General features: G+C 35.0%; 3 protein-coding genes across 4 annotated transcripts; 2 read left to right on the top strand and 1 right to left on the bottom strand.

The window, feature by feature from the left end:
• Positions 1 to 1502: 1502 nt before the first annotated feature.
• On the top strand, positions 1503 to 4980 carry LOC118754500 (calcium permeable stress-gated cation channel 1-like). Its single transcript, XM_036489375.1, has 2 exons — positions 1503 to 2612; positions 3534 to 4980. Exons 1-2 carry the CDS (start codon positions 1674 to 1676, stop codon positions 4917 to 4919), a joined length of 2325 nt encoding a protein of 774 aa, XP_036345268.1. The 5' UTR covers positions 1503 to 1673; the 3' UTR covers positions 4920 to 4980.
• Positions 4981 to 6050: 1070 nt separating this feature from the next.
• Positions 6051 to 13379, bottom strand: LOC118754501 (peptidylprolyl isomerase domain and WD repeat-containing protein 1-like). Of its 2 annotated transcripts, XM_036489376.1 has the most exons (11): positions 12823 to 13379; positions 12565 to 12748; positions 12268 to 12500; positions 10950 to 11163; positions 9440 to 9632; positions 9254 to 9363; positions 9070 to 9188; positions 8936 to 8941; positions 8747 to 8867; positions 7790 to 8009; positions 6051 to 6950 (listed from the first exon to the last, which is right to left on the bottom strand). In XM_036489376.1, the coding sequence occupies exons 1-11, from the start codon at positions 13178 to 13180 to the stop codon at positions 6804 to 6806; spliced, it is 1905 nt and encodes a 634-aa protein (XP_036345269.1). In that variant the 5' UTR covers positions 13181 to 13379; the 3' UTR covers positions 6051 to 6803. The 2 variants fall into 2 exon arrangements, with proteins under 2 accessions (XP_036345269.1, XP_036345270.1); XM_036489377.1 differs by lacking the exon at positions 8936 to 8941 and having other exon boundaries at positions 6804 to 6950; positions 12823 to 13374.
• Positions 13380 to 14722: 1343 nt separating this feature from the next.
• LOC118754502 (RNA polymerase II subunit A C-terminal domain phosphatase-like) lies at positions 14723 to 18204 on the top strand (the record flags this gene model as incomplete). Its single annotated transcript, XM_036489378.1, has 7 exons — positions 14723 to 15271; positions 15477 to 15570; positions 16120 to 16556; positions 16622 to 16803; positions 16893 to 17549; positions 17616 to 18020; positions 18073 to 18204. Coding segments are annotated over exons 1-7 (2221 nt in total), but the record flags the coding sequence as incomplete, so codon positions are not given.
• Positions 18205 to 18208: the final 4 nt, after the last annotated feature.

Raw genomic sequence — 18208 nt, 5'->3', positions numbered from 1 at the left:
AAAAAAAAAGTTAACTCGATTTTCGGATTGGTAATAGCAAAAATATTGTTCATTATGCTCTAAAAAAATCTGTGTGAAAGATGAAAATTTTTGGTCAACATCTTAGGCTCGCCCAAATCCATCAAAGTTCAAGTGGTAAAAAAATAAAAATTAATAAATAAATTAACTAACACATTTTTTTACTAAAATTGCAAATATCTCGGAAGTATTAGTCCTACATAATTTGGTATATGCCCAATTTTTGTAGAGAATCGAAATAAGCTTAGAATTTTTTTTTTTTTTACCACTTGAACTTTGATGGGCTTGGGCGAGCCTAAGATATGCCCTCACTTTTTACCTTCATCGTTTTTTATCATTTATTTTTATACCCGAGCGCACTTGTGCACAAGGGTATATTAACTTTGTTTACATAACGGTTGTTTGTAACAGCCAAAACGAATCGAGATAGATATGGACAAATGTATACATAGATGATCAGAATGAAAAGAGAAGTCGACGTCCGTCTGTCCGTGTACACGATAACTCGAGCAAAAATTGAGATATCTCAATGAAATATAGTATGTATTGATTGATGCCCTTTATCCAAGGTAGGTTGGTATTGATTGCCGAAATCGGTCTGTAACCACGCCCATTTATCATGTAACGGTATTTTCGAAAAATGCAAAACTGCGATATTTCAGTGAATATTAGATGCAAATTGTTGAAAATTAGTATGTGGAGTAGAATTGTGGTAAAAAATAATATTATTATGAAATTTGTGGAAAATGGGTTTGGCACCGCCCACTTATGATGAAATGCTGTATCTCAGTAGCCACTTCACCAATCCCTACCAAACTCGATACGAGGCTTGGGAAGGGTCTAGCTAAGAAATCCGTTGAAAATCTTTGAAATCGGGTAATAACCACGCCCACCTTCCATATAACGGTAATTTACAAAAACACGAAAATTGCCATAAATCAGTAACTACTGGAGCCAATTCACTTAAAATCGATGATTGCAATAACCACTTAGCATAAGATTAGAATATTATAAATTTTTGGATACTAATGGTCCGCATGACGTCAAATCATAGTCATTTACACGTTTGCCGTGGTCGTCATTAAAATAACGGGGTCTTATCCGAGTCTGTTTTCTATTTCATTGAGCGGGGTTTTAACGTGGCGGGACCCAAACCAGAGGTTACGTAGATATAAATATCTGCACGTCGTGAGCTGTGATTTGAACCGTACGCAAAAGAATAACTTCTGGCCACTACCAGGTGAATGGCAGGCAGAAGCTTTTCCCCACTTTCGTGGACTTCTGCATACGGAACCATCCTCCAAAATAATAGGAATACGATATTTTGACCGGTTTTTGACAATTTTTTAAAAGGAATTATCTAACAAAAACCACAGCATTTTAGTAAATTTGCGATATTTCATTTCAAATGCATATGCATGCATGTATGTATGTGCATAATCACTATGAGAAAGTAAAATTTGTTTTAGAGTAAGTTTTATTGAAAAGAAATAGCGAATTAATAGAGCTATAATAACTGTGATACAAATTTAGGAATCTACTTAGACTAATTGACCTACTTTGTTCTTGACAGGTAAAAGACAAAGTTGAATCCAGAATTGGAGTGAGAACACACGTACGACGGTTCCATCCATTTAGTTTTAGTTTGGAATAATATGGATGTATTTCAAGACATGTTTGCTGAACGTGGTTGGACTGATGAGTGTGATAAATTGCCAAATAAAACAACTATTTTTACCACGGACTTCAATGGTATTCCGGAAACATTAGTATTGAACGTTATATCATGGCTGTTATTGATTGGATTATTTACCGTATTGCGACATCAGGCCGGTGACTATGGCCGGTTGGCGCTTGTAAATAGCAATGGCAGTAAAAAACGTTGGACTGAAGTGTTCTATTCGCGTGCAAGTATGGTTGATACGCCCCAGCCGCAAGCAACCACCAGTCGTATGCAAAATGGTGCCGAGGAAGGTCGTGGTAGTCTTACATCGAATGCTTCTGAGCCCCCGTTGTCGCCCATTCATTCCGACCAAGGAATTTTCGCTTGGATTAGAATAACATGGAAACTACGCAAGGAGCAAATACTGTTGCATACCGGACCAGATGCCGTTCATTATCTTTCATTTCAACAACATCTTATGGCAGTAATGGCTATAGTTACCTTGGTTTCGTTGATTATCATATTACCGGTAAATTTATTCAGTGGACCTACTGAAGGTAGATCCGATCTCAATGCGTTTGGACATACAACAATAGAGAACGTGCCTTACGAATCGCCCTGGCAATGGGTACACGTTATCGTCACGATTATATATGCGCCGCTGATTGTGCTGGTTATGCGACGCTCTTCCGGTCGTAACGCCTTCAAAACAGCATCCACGCGTACTATTATGATATCCAACATCTCCGCAAGCGATCGTAATAAAACTGTTATTCGTCACTATATACAAGAATTGTTTCCGGATGTGAATATCGAGGATGTGCAAATTGCATACAACATATCCAAATTAGCAACACGAAATGCCGAATATGAAAAGATATTAGATGCACGAATGTTTTGCGAACATCATCGTGACCGTGATACACTACAGGTAAATACTTTATTTCGCACATATTCGATCGATATATATTTTTTATTTCGTAACAAAAAATAATTAAATAAATTTCAGCTTTGTACAAAGATCGGTCGATTATCCACTAAGAAACTAATAGAATTCACATTACATTTACATTAAAAACCAGTGTTTTGAAAAGAATCGCAAATGAATAACATTAGTTTTTATAAAGATGTACATGCATACATTTGTCCACAAAATAATAGGAGTGCGATATTTTGACCAGTTTCGGCTATTTGTCTTTTGTTTATTTAATGTTAATTATTTTTTTATAAAAGTACAAATTTTCACCAAAATTTCAAAGTTTTTATTCAAAATCTTGATATGCAGTTTTGTAGCCCATTTAATTCTAGTATAATAAAGTGCAAGTTCAAGTTGGTTGGTTTGAGAATTTTTCTGGTTGAAGGTGTTTCACGTTTTTTCCATACAAAGTACGTTCGACAATTTTCTTTTATGTGGAGGACGCTGCAGCAAAACAAAAATTGCCAAAAACCAACGGGATTTTTTAGCATCTTGAAACTTGCACTTCATTATACTAGAATCACATGGGCTACAAAACTGCATACCAAAAATTTTTCTACAGATTCTGATTAAAAAGTTTGAAATTTTGGTGAAAATTTGCAAAGCCTTACCTACTTAAAAATTGCACTTTATTTACCGAAATTCAATAAACTACAAAAATGCATACCCAAATTTATCCTAAAATATATCAACGGATGAGTGGAAAATCGCCCTATTTCGGCAGACAACATTTTATAAAAATTTATCGAATTAAAAACTAATTGTCGATTCTGTTATAAAGTGAGTGCGACAGTATAGGAGAGTCAGCATACGACTTTAGCCATTTTTCTTCTTCGTTTTACAGTTTATAATTTGTTTTTTTTTTGTGTTTTCCAGGTTCAACCGAATTTATGCTCCTGCGCTAAAGAAAATGCATACGCCTACTATCAACGCGAAGAGCAAAAACTAGCTGGAGACGTCGCACGTTTGCGAGCTGCTGCACTTAATGAACCACTTGGCATTGCCTTTATCACTGTTTCTACTGTACACGAGGCCCAAAACATTGTTAGTCACTTTACACCTGGTACTTATAGAAAGTGGAATTTGGAATTCGCGCCTTCACCAGATGACCTGTTTTGGGAGCATTTGAATGTCAGCAAAAGTAATTGGTATCTCAAATGGGGAGCCGTAAACTTCATTCTATTTCTAGCCCTTTTCTTCCTCACTACACCGGCAATCGTGCTGAACTTTCTAAATACTTATGCCTTGGCTAAAGGCAATATATACACGATATCGCCACTAGTGTCAGAGTTTTTGCCAACACTGTTGTTGTGGACACTTGCAGCACTGATGCCAGTGATTGTCGCCTTCTCCGATAAATGGTTGGCACATTATACACGTTCTTTACAAAATTATTCGATTATGATTAAGTGTTTTTGCTATTTATTATTGATGATTCTAATTTTGCCTTCATTGGGACTAACATCAGCACAAAAGTTAATCGAATGGTCAATTAGCAACGATACCATACGCTGGCATTGCGTTTTTATGCCGGACCGCAGTTCATTCTATGTTAACTATGTTATTACGGCTGCTTTTATTGGTACGGCACTGGAATTGTTACGATTTCCGGAGCTCATCGTTTATATTTGGATGTTGTGTACGGCCAAATCGAAAGCTGAAACGCCATACATACGCAAATCGATATTGATCGAATTTCCGTTTGGTATTCACTATGCTTGGACAGTATTGGTATTCACTATTTCTACGGTTTACAGTGTTTCTTGTCCACTAATAATGCCGTTCGCAATGATATATATCTGTTTTAAACATTTTGTGGACCGTCATAACCTGTATTTTGCTTATGGCCCTTCAAATATGATATCAAGGAATGGAGGAAAAATTCATTCGACTGCAGTCACAATGACCAAATCTGCAATTATAATTCTGCTCTTGGTAATGGCAATGATCTCAGTTCTACGGGAAAGAGGCAATGCACGTTCCATTATACTTCTTATTACGCTCGTGCTAACATTGACATTGTTTACGTTCATGTCGCCTATAAAACGTTGTGCGTCAGTACCCCGTCCCAGTGTTGTAGAAATGGCTGGCCCAGCGCCAGTGTACGTGCCTGAAGTCTTACGACCGCGCGCAGCTGTTGCTTCAGCAGCGACGCACAATCACGGCGCGACTAATGGCGGCGGTATTACAGGCTATGGTTCAGATAGTGTGTCCGATTTTGATATTAGCTCACAATGTAGCGTCAATAGCGTAGATGCTTGAAGGAGAAATTTTGTTAAATATCGGGTTCTAGATAGATACGAATAAAAATCGATCATAAACATTTTTTAAAGCCTTGTTAAAAAATATACGAAACTAATAATATTTACATTCGGATTGAGGATCACAATTAAGGAATTTACTGCATTTAGTTCGCTTTGATTTTACAATTTGACATCAGCAAATGAGATAAGTTTGAAAGTAAGTGAGAAAAGATTAGTTTTTACAGTACGACCTCCACAAATGCAAGTATGTTTGTATATAGATAAAAAATATCTATAAATACATACATAGATTCCAGAAATTAACTCACAGGTAATGTTGTTAATACCGAATGATTATTAAAATAAAGTTTTAGTAATTTTTTCTTCTTCTTGATTTTGAAAAGCCAAAAGACTTCTTCAACGAGATCGCTACGCCGATCGTTCGATAACCTCAATGAAAACGGGTCCACAAAAATAGGCAAGCTTTTGAAGTGATTTTGCTACAGCAAAAGCTTTAATTATACATATATTACTGAGTATTTTCAAACAGTCCAGATTTCATTTAGTTGCATTCAAAAAGCTTGTTAAGACAACTCTAAAGTAATACATAGTCCTTGTCGGCCTACAATTTTATAATATGTATCATACATCAGTACATACGTACGGGATATCATAAAATTTAAGGCTCAATCGTGGTTTTTCTCTTATTTTATTTTTTATTTGCTCCGATTTTTTAAGATATCAGTTTAAATTTTATGTACATATGTATGTATGTGCATATTGAAGATGCATATAATTAGCGACCAAAAGTACGTTTCAATATTGTGTTTGATAAGAATAAATGTGATATATTAAACAAATTTATAAATAAAAACATCACTTCGTTTGACATTATAAATTATATTCTCTGGGATCGTGTCCCTTAATTAGGCGCTACTATAAATTTTGTATTAACGCAGCTATTACGATATTATACTCACAGTAATGTTAACAAACCATATTGTTTTATTTATCCTTTGAAGACACAAAACTGTTATGAATAGCATAAGTATATTGTAAATAGTAAGTATTTATGCATGTGTACTTATAAAAAAAGAGTGCGCATCTAAGTTTATACATAATATTACACTAAAATAATGTTCTATACGAGTAGCACTAATCATTATTCCGTTTTTATTTCGATTGGATTTTAGATGGTAAGTAAATTGTGGATTAACAAAAATATTGTTTTAGCAGCTGAAACCTTAAATTTTATTATATATATATATTTAGAACACCACCAAGCTTTAAGGGCGATCTCCCTAAATGAGAAATCCCTTTGGCTTGGTTTCGGAGCAATAAGAGAGACTTTTTGGTTTTGTACTCCTGTATTAATCGCTTAAGAGCAAAAAGCGATGACTCAGAGTAATCAAGGAGTGTTCTTTTTAAATGATTTTAGAGCCAAAAGTACTGTAATTTAAAGGAAGTTGTCTGCCTTTGGAATAAGTTATCATAAGAGAAGAACAGTATGAAACAAAAATCTTACGGAAAATAAGTTTTAAAAGGAAACAGGCATGCCGCGAATATTTGAACAAGATCTATCGGTATGCACTACGCCAACTACATATTTATTTATTATTATGTGTGTTTTAATGTACTTAATGACTGAAGATTAAAATAGATTAGCTGAACAAAATCGATTGTTCATGCGACTGACCTCTTTTGGCGTTCTTTTGGAAGATATTTTAAAATTGCTAAAACCGAAAAAAAAACAAAATTTAGGATTTATGGGAGTACTTATTCTCTTATTACTCGTTGGGAGGTTTGTTGGATGATATTTCTGTGTGTGCTCCCTGTTTGATTGTTAAGGAGTTAGAAAGGGTTTCTCCGCCCTCGTAGGACATACACATTTTTTTTGTATTTCTTAATTACTTAGTCGTATCGATATAATTTTAATGTCATCATATGGTTTGTCAGTTTTAGGATTTGCTTTTGCGTTGCAAATGTTTTGTACCACTTCCATGCCGCGAAATACGCGCCCAAAAACTGTATGCTTGTTATCTAACCATGGCTAAAAGCAGAAGAAAATTATCAAATAAATTATCCAATCGAATTCAAATACATATCGCTAATTTATAATGAAGAGTTGCTAAGTCCCTTTAAAAAAATATATGTTTTGATGAAAGAACTAAGAACAATTAAAAATACATTTATTCCTAAATGTTTAACAAACATTCATTTTTTAACCGACTTCAGAAAAAGGATAAGGTTATCAATAAATGAATTTGAAAGGTTTTTATTATCTCTTGTAAAATTAAAAAAAAACTGGACTTGGCAAAATTTCACTCTAAGCTAGGGATATGTACATTAAGGCGTTTCACGAAAAAGGTTTAACGTGTGTCAGTTATATTTGAATACTCGAGAAAAAATTTTGGGTGTAAATTTTTTTTTAGACACTCGCTAAAAAGCGTTAAATTCTTTTTTTTTTTGTTATAACTTTCTTATTTGATATCCGATGTTTATATCGGCGAAAAGGTCTTGGTTTAAAAATTCGTTTTGATTTAAACCTTCACTCATTTTGGAAATACTATCCCCAGATTTTTATTTTTAATTATTAAAGGTATAAATCAAACCGGTTTTTAAAACCGAAATTGATTAATGGCTGATTATAGTCCTGAGCAAGGCCTTTTCGGCGGAAGAATTTGCAAATCGGAAATCAAATAAGAAAATGATAGCAAAAGCGCGATTAAGAGGTTTTTAGCGGGCGCCTTAAAATAATGTTTACACCCAGAATCTTTTTTCGGCATAAGTGTTTAAATAAAACTTATACACGCTAAACTTTTTCTCTTTCATGTGCCGTGATACGGCTTAATGTACATATGCATGTGCATATTTTATTAAAGAACTTACCGTCGGTAGGACAGTTATGAAAAATTGACTGCCATTCGTGTTGGGTCCAGCGTTGGCCATACTTACGGTATAAGGACGATCATGTTTTAGACTAGATACAAACTCGTCTTTGAAGTCATGTCCCCAAATCGATTTACCACCAGTGCCAGTACCAGTAGGGTCCCCAGTTTGTATCATAAAACCTTTTATGACTCGATGGAAAATGTGACCATTATAATAACTGAAAAATAGATTTGTTAAGTGTATATATGTATTTATTATTGCTTAGGCTATCCGCATATTCGAATAATCGTGTATACGGATAAAATCCGGATATTCGATATTCTAAATAGAATGGACTACCGCTGAATACATCGTAGTCCGACTTTCGTAAAATCTTCGAAAAGGCGATCACCGAATCCGAATTGCTACGAACAGATGCATTCAACGTATATGCTGCGTTCGTAGCTATTCGGATTCAGTGATAGCATTTTCGTAGATTTCACGAAAAATCGGAGTACGATGGATTCAACGATAGCCCTGGGCTCGAATCGTCACATACGACATCGTACTACTCGTCACGTAAAAACACATTTTTCGGATTAAGACATACGTGAACGTACTTTTTGTACCATTCAGCTTATACTGCTTGACGTATCACGTAATTTTCTTTCGTATCGTTTTCGATCCGTGAACGGATGTTACGATTCGAGCCCTGAGTATTTGAACGCATTCGTAAAATTGTTATCAAAATTACTGAGTCCATCGAGTTGCAAAATAAATAATGGATTACACAAACAATGCTTATTTAATTTTTAGAATCGAATATCTGGATATCTTTACTCCTTTCGGATATCCGAATATCAATAGACCATTCGGATATCCGGATATTAGAATACTTTTCAGATATTCGAATGTTCGGATTATCTAGATATTCTAAAAATTCTGATAGAGCTTCCAGCTCTAGTATTTATGTACCCATTTTTAGAATGAACACAGAAGTTCTCTACTGTCTTTGGACATTCCTTGAAGAAAAGTTTCATGTGTATATCGCCCATTGTCGTATGTAAAACAGCATTTTCATAGACACGTTGTGTTCCTATTTAAATTAAAAAAAAACTATTACTTTCGTACTTAATTAATTATAGAAAAATAATGCAAGTTAACCTTCATCTGTTCAAAACACATCAGTATTGTAGCATGAAATTTTTAAAACATGTGACTTAAGATTTGTTTTCAAGAAATACGTGCATAGGTTCTATCTAAACTCTCAAGCATATTTGTAAATATCAACAGTTTACCTTGGCCTTCTGGAACAGCGATTATATCTTCCTTTGAAGGTTTTTCATTGAATACGTCTCTATCCACATCTTGTAAATCAGATGGTAACCGTCGACTATATAGATAAAAACGTGGTTTTCTAGAGTATGGAAAGGTATTATCAAAACATTTTTTTGAATACGAAATGTTTAACAGCACATATACTTGTAAGCGGCACAAAACACCGTGGGATCATTAGCTAAGGATTGCAGTGTAGGATTGTCGCTAGCTTCTTGTTCTAGTGTAATAGCTGCCTTAGATTTTTTTGCTTTACCCTAGAAGTAGTTGTAAATATGTACATTCATAGTATGTATTGTGCGATCAAAAGTAAAAATTCTGATTTTAAATTACCTGGAATAAGGCTATATGCAGTGGGCGTATATTATCAGTTTTGCCCAGTATTGACACACATCTATTGGTCTCAACGTTAATAACTTTAATACCTAACATGGTTGGATACATCATGAAATGTCCGCTGGCATCGAATAGTATATTGTTGCTTGTATTGTATTCAGACTTATCCAAATCACGTTCCACAGCCATTCTAATTTGATTAGATTTCATTATTAAAGTTTTATAAGAATACTAACAGTTATAGAGATGTAATCGTCATTCGTCATCTAAGGGCTATATGTATGTACATAGGTAAGTATCTATGCAATGGAAGCTCTCAAATATATTTTCATCAACGTTTTACAATGTTTGATTAAGTTAAAAAATTGCACACATCACACTTTTAATAATATCCCTGCAACCAAAGTTCCCGAAATCTTAACGAAATATTTAGGAGTATCTCATTTCTGTAACGATTTCTTTACGACACGAACTCGTAAAGAAATTTCTGTACGAAAAATAAAGAAAATTCTGAAAAACTTCTGCAAGAAATACTTCACATGGCAGCATTGTTTTCATTTCTTTACCGATTTTCTTCCGAAAGTTCGTAAAAGAATCGAATGTGCACAGTTTATTTCATTTTAGAAAATTCGGCAAAAATCGGACGAGATCTTTACGAATTCCTTAAAATTTCTCTACAATTCAGAATACTCTGAAAAAATGGTTTGCAGGGATAACGAAGTATTTAAAAATTTCATTTGTGGGAAAAACGCAAAAATGGACTATGATTTCAGTTTAAAATACAATTCAAAGACCTAGTTGTACAGCTGTACCAAGGATGTCAGTAGAAAGGGTGAGAGAAAGGATGTAACAGAAGTGTTGACATTATAGAATTGGTGTTAAATAAAATAGTACAGAAAAAGGCATCCCATGCTCTTTCGCTATAAAATATTTTTTTTTCTAATTGGTTTATTCAAAATTTAATTAGATTTATTTTGTGTATTGTCTATAGCTCATGGACAGTGTATTGATTAATAATTATTTTTTGCTTTTTAGTTTGGCTACCTCTAAGTTTTTTATTCAGCAGCCGGATTCCAATATTCGCTATAGCTAATTTTGATCGCAAAAAATCTCCAAAAGAATAGCCGGCGCGCCTAACAACACGTAACATCTAGTTACACACTCATATTGCCAGATTTTGCTGAGTACACATTGCATCTCTTACATTTGCATGTTGTATACTTTTTATTTATAGAATTTCGGCGACGAAAATTAAGCGTAGCGATTGTCAGAATTCTATTGCAGTTTTAAACTAAAATTAATCTTATCCTTTTTTGTGGGGCTTCAAATCAAAAGATGACCAACTTTTAGAAAAAAAAAAATTACAAAATTAGGTTGATAATTACACAGGTAACCCGCCTGGGGTTAATCACTGCAAATTAAGTAGATATTGCAACAATAATATAATAAATCTTATCAAAACTTTTGGAGACAACGTGCTGCTACAGCATCAATCTTATTGCCTTACCTGCGCCCGAATTCCATGTTTGGCAAAGCATGTGGGGTCTGCTGCATTTGTGTGTATGTTGTCAGAGCTTCATCAAAAACGCGTATCAACTTTCCTGTGATAAACTGGAAGACTCTGACTTTCCGGTCATTTGAAATAGTTGCGAACCTGCGACCATCCGGCGATGCGGCAAGACCAGTGACAAGCGCTTTATTTTTCACAAATTCGAAGAGACCTAAGCGAAATATTCATATTGATATATACAGTCACGTGAGAAGTAATAGGTATTAAATTATTTTAACCAGTTTTAATTGTGGAAATATTCGGCAAAATTTTACAACAAACTTTTTATTAAAAACCTTTAGAAAAATTCTGTTTATTGCTTAATAAATGAGCAGATTGGAAAGTGGGCCTTTCCAACCGCCACGAAAGCTCGACTGGGCGGATCGGAAACTCGGCCTTTTCTACCACCCAGTAGATATCCAGATACGGAGCAACCCAAAAAAGTATTGCGCGGGTTGGAAGCTCGGCATTTCCAACCATCTAGCTAACCTCCTGCCAATGAAATGACATGCTTGTATATTAATATAAAATAATTGTTAAAAATTTCCGTAGACCATACCATATATTAATATTTAATTTTAAATCTTAATCTAATTCTAAGATTGATAAATCTTTGTTATAAGTCTAACAGACTGTAAAAAATAAATAAATAAAGTGCAAGTTTCAAGTATCTAGGAATTCGCATTTGATTTTTTGCGGATAGTGTTATTTATTATATTATTCAATACAAAAAAATTCTCGAACATAATTTGTATGGAAGAAAATGCGTGGGCTATAAAACTGCAACCTAGAATTTCTCTAAAGATACTTAATAACAAGTTTTCTATTCAAAAGCTTTGATCAATTTATCTAATTTTTGTAAAAAGTTTGAAATTTAGACTCATATGCTTTTCGTTAGATATAAGTAAATGAATAAAAACTGGTCACTCGTAACTATATGTTCAATAAGTAGTGTTTGTTTCCTAATAAAAAACATAGTATGTCACACATATCATTGTTTAAGGTACAAAACCGCGTAATTGACATTTGCTGCCAAATATTGGACTTGCCCACACAAGCTCTTGGCTCAATCATTACCCATTCGCCCTGAAATATACTAGTCAGAAATGCGATTGCTTTATAAAAAAGAGAACCTTTTTGAAATATGAGTGTTTTTAGTCTCTAGAAAATAATTTATGCAACCTCACATACGCGGTCTTCCATTATCCTGATACGCGGTTTTGCATTTTGTTGATACGCGGTTTTGTACTTTAAGCGACGATATGTATATGCTAACCTGTGTCCAACTTAGATTCGAACGTTACGATTTTTTGTGGGAATTTGAAGTCGTGCTTAGAGTTTTGCCAGTACTCAAGTATTCCATTTTTATCTACTGAAATAACTGTTTCAAAAGACAAATTGTAACACATTGCTACTACTGGCGCGGAATGCAGTTTATCTAGGATGTGCAGTACGTTGCCATTGCCTTGCCCATCATAAATACAAATTTTGCTACTATCTTTGTCAGCGCTGAAAATGTATGAATGTGAATGATAGAAGTAAGATAGCAACAATACGAAATGTTTTTACATACACTGCTATACTATGCACGGCATCACCGGGAGAATGTATCCACTCTGTACATAATGGTGTAAAGCCCAGTTTGATAATGTTTATCATATCAAAGTTGACAACGTCAAATATTTTAGCACATTTGTCTGCAGAGGCTGAACAGAGGAGTGTACCACTCGTGTTGGTGGTTAAAGAGTTGATCGGCACTAGAAAGAACCACAACATTATGTATGTATAATAAAGTTTAGTTTAAAACCAACTCAGTCATGTTGATACGAACTTAAATGACTTCGAAAATGCTTTACAAATTCAATGCCTTCCTCCATTTTTTTCCAAAATTTGATATGTCCATCGAAGCTTGCTGTCGCAATGAATTCTGTCTTGGTGCTCACCACATGTGTTATTATATCGCGATGCATGTAGCTTTTTTCATAGCTTTCAGCATTCGGGAGGTTTTCTAAATACACTTTTTCGTAAGGTAATACCTTCCGCTTTTTCGGCTTTGATGCGGCCGACTGTTCTCCTGGCATAGGACCAATCCAGCCATCATCATCGTCATCAGCTTCTATAGCATCCTTTTGGACTTGATCTCCAACTTCTTCTGAATTACTTCGTTTCTTCGCACCTGTTTCCTCCATGTTTATAGAAAGGTTTTTTTTATTTATATGTTTAAATTAGACAAAATGTGTATATATTCGCACAATTCATATATATCGTAATCAAAACACAAAAAAGCAAACCCAAACAGCTGTGTGGAATATACCCATGTCGACATAACTTAATTTTTTCACTAAAGAATTAGGGTGCATTTATGAATCATTCGTTCATAGGATGCATTTATACGGCTGTCCCACGCACCCCAATTAGGAAGTTCGCTCTCAATTCGTAATTCGCACTCCAATTACCCTTCGAATTACGTAATTCGCCATACAAAAATTTTTTGAGGAGCCTACATTTTGCATCAATTTTGCAGCAAAAAAAAAAAACAAAAACAAAACACAGAGCCAAAGAAGTGTCAAATCGAATTAAGATTGTGCTCGTGGGAATGGTGTTGTTCGCGATCGTAATTGGGGAACGAACAAAGTAATACAAGATGGCGTGGGAAAAAGGTATTAGGAATTGTTAAAAGATGTTACATTTACAAGGATTATCCTTGTTTTCGAGCTTAACTCCCTAATCTGTGATTAAAAAACAAATTAGCCATACAAAATTCGTCCCTAGGTAAATTATAATTTTGAAATAATCTCAGATTAAACCGATCAAATTTCGGTGTCAACCTGGTTTTATCGATTATTTTTGCGAAGAGGAAGAAACTGACCTACATTTTGACTTGTGGAGAAATAAGCACACCAAATTTGACAGACTTTGCCATGTAAACGGGTTGATTGCTGAACGCGATTTTTTAGTGATTATTTTTGTTACATTTCTTACGAATATTTGGGTATCTAATGAGGATTAATAAAATTCAAAAAGTGTAATTTGTCAATGCCCAATTATCATTTAAATTATTTATCGAAACCAGTTCACAAATCAAAACTGGCACTTTGTTTAAGTACTACAGTTACATCACCAATTCCATACAGAAATTTAAATATTTTTAGCACTAATTTTGTAGCGAAGAAAAAAGACCAAACACACAGACAGAGAACTGTCAAAACGAATTAAAATTCACGGTGCCATGGGAAAGTAATAATATGAACTACCCAATAATCATGATCGAACTACACAAGATCTGACAAGATGAAGCAAAAGAAATAAATAATTTTCTGGCTGATATTTGTAATTTCGGCGCCATTTTATTTTCTTTGAAATGAACCAAAAGTGATGAAAAAAAAAATAAAAAAGAATATGAAGACGAAGGATAAAGAAAACAATTAAGAAAATGTTGAGCACATGTTTGTGTTAATCATAAAAATAATAATTTTTGTTCGTGTTCTTGCAACCAATTACCACGCACATCATTTCAACTACATTTGCCTTTCTCAAATGCCATTGCAAATAGCATTTCTCAAATGCCATTGCAAATAGCTCCTTCTCAACCGGTCAGATCTGTTCCAACTGGTTCATGAATAATCATGATGATAATAATATAATCGGATTGATCGTAGATTTCTGAAGAATGATCGCAATCATACACCCATTCCTGTGTACAAATTTTATAACCCACTGAACACACCGTAAAAATGCATCACAGCAGGAGAAAACAAAATGGGCAAGAAATCAAAACAACGAATTTGAGAAAGCGGGCAGGACGCTAATAAAGATTAAAATAGTGGAAAGGGATAGTAGCAGACGCGAAAAACGAAAGTGAAAAAAACGCCAAGAATCACAGAAATTTGTGAGAAAAAGCAAATTGGCGGTGTGTTGTGAAAAATTAAAGTGAAAATAATCTCAGTAGGAAAGGAAATTAGTGCAATGGCGGACGGTAACAATGAATCAAGTGGCGAAAGTGGCAGCGGCAGTGCCGGCAGCATTACAATAACCGCACCAGCGGAGCACCCTATTCGAATCAATAAATGGCGCGTTCGTGAAGGTTTCCCCATAACTTCTTCCCAAGTGATTTTATTATACGAAATCACAAGTAGCGACAATAGCTCGGAAGCGTCGTCTACAAAAACTTTAGCTACGTCGGTAGTTTCAGTTGATAAAACTTTGCTCAAATTAAAAGCGAATCGTGTAGGCGTGGTAAAAAAGCGTTTGTACAAGGAGGGACAGTTGGTACCGCAGGGGTAAGTATGAGCAATGCAATGTGTATTTAGTCGTGCTCTAGTAATAAACCTTTTCCAAATACAAACCTTATTTCAAGCCATGAACCGAGTGCGTTCGACACTCGATATGTACATTTTACTGTCTCAAATTTAATCATTAAAACTGCAAGGTTTAGACACACGGTTTTACTTTAAAATGCTTCTTTATTTTGCATTTCTTCTGCAGAGCGACGATTTTGGAGCTGGCCGAGTGTGCCCACACTACAGTGATAAAAGATATGTGTGCTGATTGCGGTGCGGATTTGCGCCAAAACGAAAATGTGAGTATACGAGTAATTTCTGTATGAATCGATTGGGGGGTTTGAGATCGAAGTATGGAAAAGATTTTGCGTTTAAGATGGATTACTTTGAAGTACGAGAATGTAACGAAGAAAGTAGAAATCAAAAGAAATAGGCGGCTGATAAACAAAACAAAGTTTTATGCGCGGGTGTTTTGTGGTGCCGCGCTGAATGATAAGTAAACAGGATTGCCATAGCAGTTCGCGTTAGGAAAAGTAACTTAAGGGTTGAATTTATGTATGTTATATAAAGGAAAATGTATGTATATGCGTATATACAGTTTGAGTTTATGCTTTCTTAAATGTATGTATCTTAGGGTATAATTTTTCCATTTTTTGATTATGCAATTACTGAAGGAACGAAGGAGTTATGAATGTGTAATTCGCAGTATCTTAAAATTTATTAGCTGGTTGCATATTACATACTCGTACAGAAAATGTATTGCTTTCATATGCTCAGCACTTACGAAAATTTAGTAAAGATATTTGTATCCTATTAGTAATGCTATTTTCATTTCTGTTCCGATGCAGGGAAATACATCCGAGGCATCTGTACCAATGGTGCACTCCATCCCCGATCTTAAAGTAACACAAAAACTTGCACAAAAACTAGGCCACGATGACACGCGTCGTTTGCTTGAAGATCGCAAGCTCGTACTCCTAGTCGACTTAGATCAAACGGTTATACACACAACAAATGATAACGTACCGAATAATATTAAAGGCATTTACCACTTTCAACTTTATGGTCCACACTCACCGTGGTATCACACACGTCTGCGTCCAGGCACACCGGTTTTCCTTGATCGTATGTCAAAATTTTATGAACTACATATCTGCACTTTTGGAGCACGAAACTACGCACACATGATTGCACAATTACTTGATCCTGAGGGAAAGTATTTTTCACATCGTATTCTATCTCGCGATGAATGCTTTAATGCAACAAGTAAAACTGATAATTTGAAGTAAGTTTTGTATTGTTAAATAATGATCTATGAATATATTTAAAGCATGTTCCTTTTAATTCTAGAGCTCTCTTTCCTAATGGAGATTCTATGGTTTGCATAATCGACGATCGCGAAGATGTATGGAACATGGCATCCAATTTGATTCAAGTCAAGCCTTATCATTTTTTTCAACATACAGGCGACATAAATGCGCCACCTGGTTTATCAAAGCATGAATTAGATGGAGAAGGTCTTGACTTCAAAGGTATGCATCGATAATTCACCTGCATAAAAATACATACACACACATACATATATACATATCCATTCATAATGTATTATGATTTTTATTAGATTTAAAAAACCTTACAACCGATACGAGCAAGATGGATGCAATAGATGTAGAGAGTAAGGAAAAGGTTGCCGAATCAGAGTCCTCCGATGGCATATCTGAGCGTTCGGAGACTGATACAGAAAGTAAAAAGGATGATATCATTGTTGATGTCGTTAAAAACGACATTAAAACTAATACAGAAGTCATTGAGACATCGAACGTTGAACCAGTTGATGTAGAGTTAGATGTATTGGCGAAAGATAATGTTATTGACATCCCTGATGCCAACAAGGCAACTGTTTCTATATCTGACGAAAATTATGAAGACAAACTTGGTAATAAACTGACATCAATGGAAACTGAAGCCGAGACAACACCCAAAATAAAACTTCCTGCTGACCCCCATCAGCAAATTGAAATCGAAGATCCAGACGATTATCTTATGTATTTGGAGGAAATTCTTAAAAACATTCATATGCGATTTTATGCTATTTATGACGAAACGCAGGAGATACCTGACTTGAAGATTATTGTTCCCAAAATTCGTTCTGAAGTACTTCGCGGGAAGACTTTAATTTTTTCGGGTCTAGTACCTACTAATATGCAACTAGAGCAGTCCCGTGCTTACTTCATTGCAAAAAGTTTGGGGGCAAATGTGTCACAAAGTATTGGACCAGGTAATCTTTAAAATTCATTAACACAAAATGTATGCATAGTAAGTAAAGGTATTACTTTGAATTTAGAAACGACACATCTTGTTGCTGTAAATTCTGGTACGTTCAAGGTAAATGCTGCCAAAAAGAATCCGAATATTAAGGTCGTCAATGCAAACTGGTTGTGGACATGTGCTGAGCGCTGGGAGCATGTAGATGAGCGGCTCTTTCCCCTGGATCGTAAAACAAAAAGCAGACAACGAAAACCACCAGCACATTGCCATAGTCCTGAACATGTCGTTAACTACAGCGACAAGTCAGAAATATCGCCGTCGAGTAGCGCGCAACAACAGCAAGCTAAAGCGCCTGAAAAATTCATAGACACAATCAATCCACTTTTATCGTTTTCAAATGCTGATTTAGCCGATATGAACAAAGAGTTTGATCAGTTTTTCGAGTCAGATTCATCCAGCGAAGATGAGCATATTAATATTGGTAAAAATATAAATATGTATAATTGGGCTTTTACCATGTCGGAATTTTTTAGAGAATCCCCCTGTAGACAAGACATTGCGTAAACGAAGGCGTGAGGAAAAGGAACAGGATCGAACACGAGAATTTTTCACGCGTGCATCAGATATTATTATGGGTCCCGGAACAAATGAGGACGCTGATAAGAGTTC

The sequence above is a fragment of the Rhagoletis pomonella genome, unplaced genomic scaffold (genome assembly GCF_013731165.1).
Source record: "Rhagoletis pomonella isolate Grant_MI unplaced genomic scaffold, Rhpom_1.0 Rhpom_scaffold_04018, whole genome shotgun sequence".
NCBI lineage: Eukaryota > Metazoa > Arthropoda > Insecta > Diptera > Tephritidae > Rhagoletis > Rhagoletis pomonella.
The sequence above is the reverse complement of the archived record's forward strand: the minus strand, read 5'-3'. Positions and strand labels throughout refer to the sequence as shown.